This window comes from Dipodomys ordii, unplaced genomic scaffold, assembly GCF_000151885.1.
Source record: "Dipodomys ordii isolate 6190 unplaced genomic scaffold, Dord_2.0 Scaffold177, whole genome shotgun sequence".
Lineage (NCBI taxonomy): Eukaryota > Metazoa > Chordata > Mammalia > Rodentia > Heteromyidae > Dipodomys > Dipodomys ordii.
In genome coordinates, this window is record NW_012267393.1 from 927,091 (window position 1) to 935,332 (window position 8,242).

General features: G+C 44.2%; 1 protein-coding gene across 1 annotated transcript in view; it reads right to left on the bottom strand.

The window, feature by feature from the left end:
- Window positions 1-8,242, bottom strand: part of Cdc42se2 (CDC42 small effector 2) — a 75,357-nt gene continuing 67,115 nt past the window's right edge. The window contains exons 3-4 of the mRNA XM_013033783.1: window positions 3,079-3,193; window positions 1-2,621 (exon numbers count right to left, since the gene is read on the bottom strand). Of these exons, the coding sequence (XP_012889237.1) occupies window positions 3,095-3,193 (99 nt within the window). The 3' untranslated portion in view covers window positions 1-2,621; window positions 3,079-3,094. The remainder of the gene's footprint in view (window positions 2,622-3,078; window positions 3,194-8,242) is intronic.

Consider the following 8,242-nt stretch of genomic DNA (forward strand, 5'->3'; position numbering starts at 1 on the left):
AAGGATTGAAAGAAAACATTTATTGAATCAAAATCAATACTTTCCTTTTAATATCTACAAGCCAATACTGAACTCACTTTATTCAAGAATGAACACAATGTACAAAAAAAGTATGCTTATAATTATAAAAATATGTCAATTTTATCTTCTGGGTGCTGAGCAGAAGTCATTTTAAACAAAATCAAGGCAAACTTGTTCTCTAGAATAAAACTGCTATAATTTAACAACAGAGGTGAAAGCGAACGCACTCATGAGGTGTGTGTGAAGGCCCGCCAACAGCACTGCCTGGACTGGCCGCGGCCAGCGCCTCCGCTCTAAGCCTCCAGTGCGCTGGCTGCCTGGATGGCAGAAACGCCTTCTACAGAATGCAGGTGGCTGCCCAGGGAGCCACGTGGAGATGAAATCTTCATTCAGTTCCTTTTGCTTGCCAGGTGTTAGCACATTTCACTGAAGTAACTGTTACGTATGAAAAGCCTATTAGCTTCCACTTAAAAATGACACACACTGGGATAGGGGACAATCCCACTGACGAAGGTGAAAATCTGCCCTCTGCCTTCACCAGTGCTCAGGCCTCCAAAAGCCTCATGTGCAGGGTTGATCTTGGTTATTTTCTTATTTCTTGACTTTCCCCACACCTTCCCAGGCACCGTGGGCCATGCTCTTGCTCTTGCGCCCGGGGTCGGGCCGTGCTAAGCAGTTTAGGGCAGGGGCAAAGGCAGGACATGGAGAGGCGAGGGCCAGCCTTTGGCTTCCCATGACGCAGGCTCCAACACTTGTGGGTCTTAGAGCAGCAAAAGTGATAGTAAATCAAATCTAACTTGGGGAAAAGGAGTAAGTTCCCTGTATGGTTGTTCCAGGAGTTAAGTGACATTACCAAAACTGTACCAATTTAAAAACGTAAAATGCATCAGTGCTGACAATGGCAAGAAAATCCAGTCCATCTGAAAATGTTTGCTGGCAGCAGAATGCTAAGCAGAGTGACAATGGTCCTCAGGCACATTCCAGAACGCAGTGTCCACACCATCAACCAAACACAACAGACCAAGTTATTAAGCAAAATGCCCAACGCTTTTGTTCGACATATTCTCCCAGTGCTATGGACGGACACCTGCAGAGGCTCAGAACTGTGACACCGAAGCATGGCGGTCACCTGGCGCCCCACTGGACTGGTGAACTAATCCAGAGGAATCGGGGAGGGTACCTCCACCTTGGCCTAAGCTAGCGCTTCTTGCTATTATTCCGCAAGAAGGGGAAGAGGGGAGCGAAAGGGCTAGAAGCAGGCAAGCCCTCCTCTCCTACAGAGGCCCTCCGGGAGCGCAGCACTGCGGGAACCATTCCTCGTGGCCAGCAGGTGGTCAGGCCTGAACTGGACATGGGGTTTCAACACTTCAGCAACATAAATCACTCATTTTGGCTTGACATTTCATTCTAGTAGGGAAGAGGAACATTTATGGGAATATTTGAAGTATACAAAATTGGTGAGCAATGAACATCCTTTGGAACCTGAGCAAAGACCTCTTGCCGAAACCGTCACACTCACTGCGTAGCGGGCTCGCACCGCTGTGACCTAACCAGGCCACGGCCTTGATCTCGGCAACATTCCTGGCCTCCAAACTATGTGCAATACCCAAGTCCAATGACTCTACTGGTTGCCGTTCAAAACCGAGGCTAGACGTTCAACAGGCTACTTGCAGAAACAAATGGATGCCAAAATGTGAACCAGGATACAAGTAAAAAAACGAGAGACTGAGTACACAAAGAATGAATGTGCTCACAATCAGACGATGCGCATTTCAGCACAACACTCAGATACGCAACCACACCTGTTCACAACCACAGGCCCTTGCTCTCCAAATAAATACACTCAACATTTACAACCAAATGAATGCCTTATGAATGCACGCTTTCTCTTATTGCAGCGCTAATCAAAAAAACCAAAAAGCTATACTTCTAAAGAAGCTACAGTTGTCTTTGTCTACAGAACTGATGTGACTCAGTGCCACAGCTAAATTATCTCGAATAGCAGCAGGATCGTCGGCCCATGGCAGCCCAGGGCTGCTTGTCTCTGCCCCGCCGTGGGCTCCCATCAAAGCAACTCCATAAAGCATGCAGACATCTGCTGACGTTTCAAACAAATAAAAATGATCATTGTGCTTGTGGGTCTTATACCTTCCAAAATATACACACCTGGTGACAAGTGAACAAAACCATCACAGGCCATTGCTTACCAGTAAAATCCTAAGGCAAAGGGTTAGAGGCAGAAAGAAAAGGTTTTAAATGGGGGGAAAAAAAACAGCAACAACTGCAAAACGATGCTAGCATTCACAAGAAAGATCATGCTAAGATCAGATCCACGTTGGTTCAACATTGAGAATTCAGCTACGATCCAAAGAACTCTGTCCAGAGTGTAAAGGCATGCATGCCGGGTGAAGGAAGTGCGGGGTTTGCCTGGCGGCGGCGTCTTCGGAGGGAGCAGAACGGTAACGTCTCACTGGAGAATCACAAGGTGAGCGGCTGCCGTCACACTTCTCTTGTATCATTAAAAATAAAAGAAACGCAATCACAAGACCAAAAAAAAAGATAGAACAGCGGACAGAGATAATACAGAAATTCACAATGACCTATAAAACCAAAAGAAAAATCAAATTATTTTTACATTTTCAGGGTTCATTCTTAAAAGCAACCTTTCTTTTTTTCATTTGACTGCTTATAATAAAGGATTTGTAAACAATAAAGAGCTAGCTATAAAATGAGTCTCCTGACTACTCAAGTTATCTGCAGCATCAATACTCAAAATAATATCATTGCTCTTAAAAAAGGACACAAGCACCATATTGGACCAAAAATGTGAGGAAAAGCCTTCTTCTCAATGACGTTCTCTTAAAGCAATTCAAGCCTTACAAGAAAAGCAAGCCCACACCTGCATTCAAGAGGCAGTAATGCCTGTGACTATCCCCCGAAAGCGCTCAGCTAACTTATGCTTGTCCTCACAGGAAGTTTCACAAGGACACACAGCAAATGAACGTCATGTGTAAACCCCAGGCTGCCTGAGGGCTGGCGGGGCTCTGCGGGACTCACCGAGAGGAGACCAGGGCTATCCGGCCTTCGTGTCCACCAGCTGCATCTGCACGTTGGCAGACATGCCTCCTCCGTAGCCCCCCTTGGACTGCATTTGGTTCTGAATGGAGCTGACCTGCAACGGAAGAGCACAGGGGACGGACACACAGTCAGAGCCAGGTGCAGTGCAAAAGGGACTCTTTTTTGATAAGCTACTTTTTTGTGAAACCATAATTTTTTAATCGACTTATATTTTTGTGGTTTTAAGAGCAAATGGCGAGTAGTAATTCAAGTTGGGTTTTTCTGTTTTTCAGGTTTTTGTTGGGTTTTTTTTGGCCGGTCCTAGGGCTTGGATTCAGGGCCTGAGCTTCTTTGGCTCAAGGCCAGTCAGTACTCTACCACTTGAGCCACAGCACCGCTTCTGGCTTTTTCTGTTTATGGAGAACTGAGGACTCGAACCCAGGGCTTCATGCATGTGAGGGAAGCACTCTATCACTAAGCCACATTCCCAGCCCTAGTAACTCAAGTTGTTAACATATCTCTGGCCCCTTCTGCTGCTTCCTAAAGAAAAAATTCACTTTGTAACTCAGCGTACTTGGTAACACTTCACAGACAGAAATAAACAGATCAACTGCCCCTTTTTAATCTCAATTACCTTAAATTTGCAGATATCATATATCTGACCACTGTAATTACTCAAAATAAAACTCCAAAGCAAGAAAATATATATGAACCAAACTGGCTATCAGCTAGACATAAATCATAAACTTATATAGTAAACTGCAGTTTTACTATTCTGATACAGTTTAAAAACTCAAGTAGTCCAAATTTACTTATGAATCCTGTAATTAGGGTAAATTTTTTATCCTCTGGAAACATCAAGTGTCTTATCTATACAATGGTAAGATAATATTCCAACCACATCGCTATTTTCTGATAGGTAGGGAATACAGAGGCTTAGGTATTCTGTTGAAACAAACACACATACCATCTTTTGCAAACCCTGAAGTGCTTCTATTTTTTTAAATTATTGTTCCAATATCATTCCTATAAATTAGGGACATGTTGAAAACAGAGAATCAGTCAGGCCAGATGCCTGGATGCGGAAACCTAATAAGCAGGACGGGTTTGGAGGTGATTTCTCACAGTAAGGAGATAAAGCACTGACTTCATCTGTCCTGCATCTGAACCCCAAGACTCCTGCAGCCTCCACACTGCTGAGATCTGGGAGAGAAGAGATGAGATCCAATTGCTCATCAATCTAGTTGTCAAATGCTCACGGATCACTTCCTATGATACAAACAAAGCATGGCATGGAAAGCACATTTTTAACTGATTCTCCTGAGTCAAAATAGTATTTACAAGAACGGAGGAAGGCTTGCCTGTGTTATTTTGGAATGAAACCATTCTTAAACATGCTAACAGAAGACAGAAATTATATACATATGAATACATATATTATTCTAAATAATATATGCGAATGTGTGTCTGTATATACATAAATACAGAGGTGGGGGGACACGAGCGCACAGAATTTATTTAGCTCCAACAAGGTTTAAATGTAAAACTAGCTCCTAAATGGATATTTTTTTTTTTGGAGGGGGGCAGGGGGTCGGTCGTAGGGCTTAAACCCAGAGCCTGGGCACCGGCTCCATTCTTTTTCACTCAAGGCTAGCTCTCTACCACTTTGAGCCACAGCACCATTTCTGGTTTCCTAGTTAATTGGAGCTGAGTGTCATGGTCTTCCTACATGGGCTGACTTCAAACTGCAATCCTCAGGTCTCAGCCTCCTGAGTAGCTAGATTAAGGCCTGAGCCACCATCACCTGGCACCTAAATGTATATATGTCTACTGATCTGGAAATTTTATTCATGTTTCTACATACAACGTTACCATAGTATCTAAATTCACATTAATCACATGACTAAGTATAGAAAAACTGAGTTTTACATTCCATTATTTTAAGGTCTTTAAGTAAACTTAGTTCAAAGCAGTTTGAGGCAATCCCAACTAGCAATGTTTATATAGCACCAAATAATTTCCCACCCAACATAGCATACCAGCTCTGTAATAATTTATGCCTATTTAAAAGCAAAATTTTTGAATTTATACTGGGCATGATAATGTCACATGTGCCCTAAAGAAAGTTAATAAAAAGAAAGTTAATAAAAGTTAATTGGACAATGCCAACTAAAGGACTAGCATTTCCTAAGAGGTGCTGGAGTCTGGGTGCTGGGTGAATTATTTTGCTGTGGAAGCACAGTATTTGAAAGCAGGGTTATAGGACCGCAAGGATCACAGACCCCTGTTCTGTAACTCTGAGAAGAGCCATGGATTTAGAAAGGGAAGAAGGAGAAGAAGTCATTTGACTACTCCATATACAGCCCAGGAAAGGCTGCCCCATCTCCACAATGCCGCTCCGCTCTCGGAGCACAGTCACTGCCACTGGCTAGGAGCGTGCAAGTGGGAATCATCAGTGATACTTTTAGGAAACTTCCTAAGTGAAGGATCTTCCCAACAGCAAGAGCTCAGTACTATTCAGGGCACTTATTGCGGGGGTAGTGGGGGGTGGGGGAGAGGTGAAGAAGAGAGAATGTTCTTTGGTGTTTGTATTACTGAGGTTTGCTCAGGACCTTAAAATTCCACTGGCACTCTACCACTTAATCCATGCCTCCAGCCTGGCTTTTGTTTGTTGTTGTTGGTCATGGGACCTGAACTCTGGGCCTAGGTGCTGTCCCTCAGCTCTTCAGCTCAAGACTAGGGCTCTACTGCTTGAGCCACAGCACCACTTCCGGCTTCTTCGGCTTATGTGGTGCTGAGGAATCGAATCCAGGGCCTCATGCATTCGAGACAAGCGCTCTACCACTGAGCCACCTTCCAGCCCCCAGCTTGGCTTTTTGATAGTTGTTTTCTTTCTTTTTAGGTCCAAGATGGACTCAAACTAGGTACCGGATGCTCTCATTCATTGATTAGTGCTCTATCAACTAAGACATGCCTCCAACCCCGATGGCTGTTTGGGAGGTGGAGTCTCCCAGATTCTATGTCCAGGATCCTTGAACCATAAGCATCTGGATCTCAGCCTCCTGAGGAGCTAGGACGAAGGCATGAGCCACAGGCAGGCCTTCAACTACTCTCTTTTGACAGCAACATAATACCCTTAACCCACCACAAAAGCAGTCAAGAAAAACAATGTGCTTTTCCTACAGACTTAAAACTAACAAGCTGTTTCCTTTCCAGGAAGTTTCAAGCATCATTTCTTTGCTTACCTAGTAACTGAAGTAACAAAGGACTTTGTGGTATCCAGGATACCCATCCACTATTTTGAAAGTCCTCAATCTCTTGGTTAACTAATGCCATCCAGTATGTCAGAATAAAATAGAGCATTCTGCTTTTATAAAAAAAAAAACCTTACTGATCTGAGCCAGGCGCCAGTGGCTCACACCTATAATCCTAATTATTCAGGAGGCTGAGATCTGAGGACTACAGTCCGAAGCCAGTCCTGGCAGAAAAGTCTGTGAGACTTTCCAATTAATCGCAGAAAAAGCCGGAAATGACATTGTGTCTCAAGTGGTAAAGCGCTACCCCTGAGCACAAAGAGGCTCAAGACAGTGCCCAGACCCTGAGTTCAAGCCCTAGGATGGGAAAATTGTTCTTTTCTGAACAGTAAGGGACCTATTTACATTAGACTTGGGGAAAAGAAACACTCAGATTTAGTAGCTGGCTTAAGGTAAAACCTGGAAGGCATTATGAGCCTTTATCTGGTCCTGCTTCTTTTATATTGCTTTCTATTTCTGGCTGTCTCTCTGTGCTGTAATTTGAACTCAGGGCCTTTCCCCTGTGCTTTACCACTTGAGCCCCAGCCTTTTCTTGGTTTTCTGTTAGGGTGTATCTTTGCCAGGGCCAGCCTAAGCTCCCGCTCAGCTGGGGTTGCGTGCCCGAACCACTGGGGTTGCAGGCGTAAGCCTCCACGCCTGGCTCTGCTTCTTTCTTAAATAAAAATGAAAGAATAAAAGCCACTTTCAGAAGGACCAATCCTGCGTTATTTCACAGAGCAGACACAAGACTGTCGGAAGGAAGAAGTGAATGACCAGCAAGAACATGGAGGAGAAAGGAAAGCATGATACAATTACAACTCAGGGGTGAATATAATCCAAACACCTGTGTATAATATATATGCAAACAGCTTGATCAGAGCTACTAAAATCAGACAGGATGAATCTGATGGATTTAGAACCTTGTATCTATGTGTGGAAATGGCTGCAAAGTCCTATGTACAATTAATTTACGCTAATAAGGACAAAGCCTGGTTCCTGACATCTGAGGATTGTGGTTTGAAGCCACCCCAGGCAGGAAAGTCCCTATGAGATTCTCATCTCCAATTAACCACAAAAAGAAGTAGAGCTGAGACTCAAGTGTAGAATACTAGCCTTGGGCACAAGAACAGCACCCAGGCCCAGAGTTCAAGTCCCAGGACCAGTCCAAAAAAGAAAAGACAAGAAAAGAGTTCAGCTGAGTGAAACCAAAGTCTATTCTGAAATGTGCTAAAGTCTCTATAAAAGACAGCAAAGTAGTCAGTGCCAGTGGCTCAAGCCTGTAATCCTAGCTACTCAGGCAAAATAACTAAATAGCAAAGAGATTTCCTTATTTCAGGTTTTTCATTTCCTACTACCAAGTAAGACCAACGATCGCTGCCTTGAACTAAAGGACGTTGAGAACTTAATAATTATTCTAACCACCAGGTAAAGGGTGACACTTTACAAAGTACATGTAGTTCAAAGTTTGTAAAAGGAAAATAAGTGAACTTAGAACAAGAAGAGATGATTATCTAAAGGCTGCTCCAAGTCCCTTTGGCAACAGCATGAGAATGAATGATACCCTCTACTCTGAACTCAAATCCTTCAGACTTTCCAAGTACTTATTCAAGAGGAAGGAGGCGGCTGGGGAAGGTGGCTTAGAGGTAGAGTGCTTGCCTAGCATGCATGAAGCCCTGGTTCCATTCCTTAGTACCACATACACAGAAAAAGCCAGAAGTGGCGCTGTAGCTCTGTAGCTCAAGTGGTAGATAACTAGCCTTGAGCATGGAGAGAGAGGCTCATGGACAGTGCCCAGGCCCTGGGTTCAAGCCCCAGGACAAGCGGGGGGGGGGGGGGGGGGGGGGGGGGGGGGGGGGGGGGGAGAGGATGGT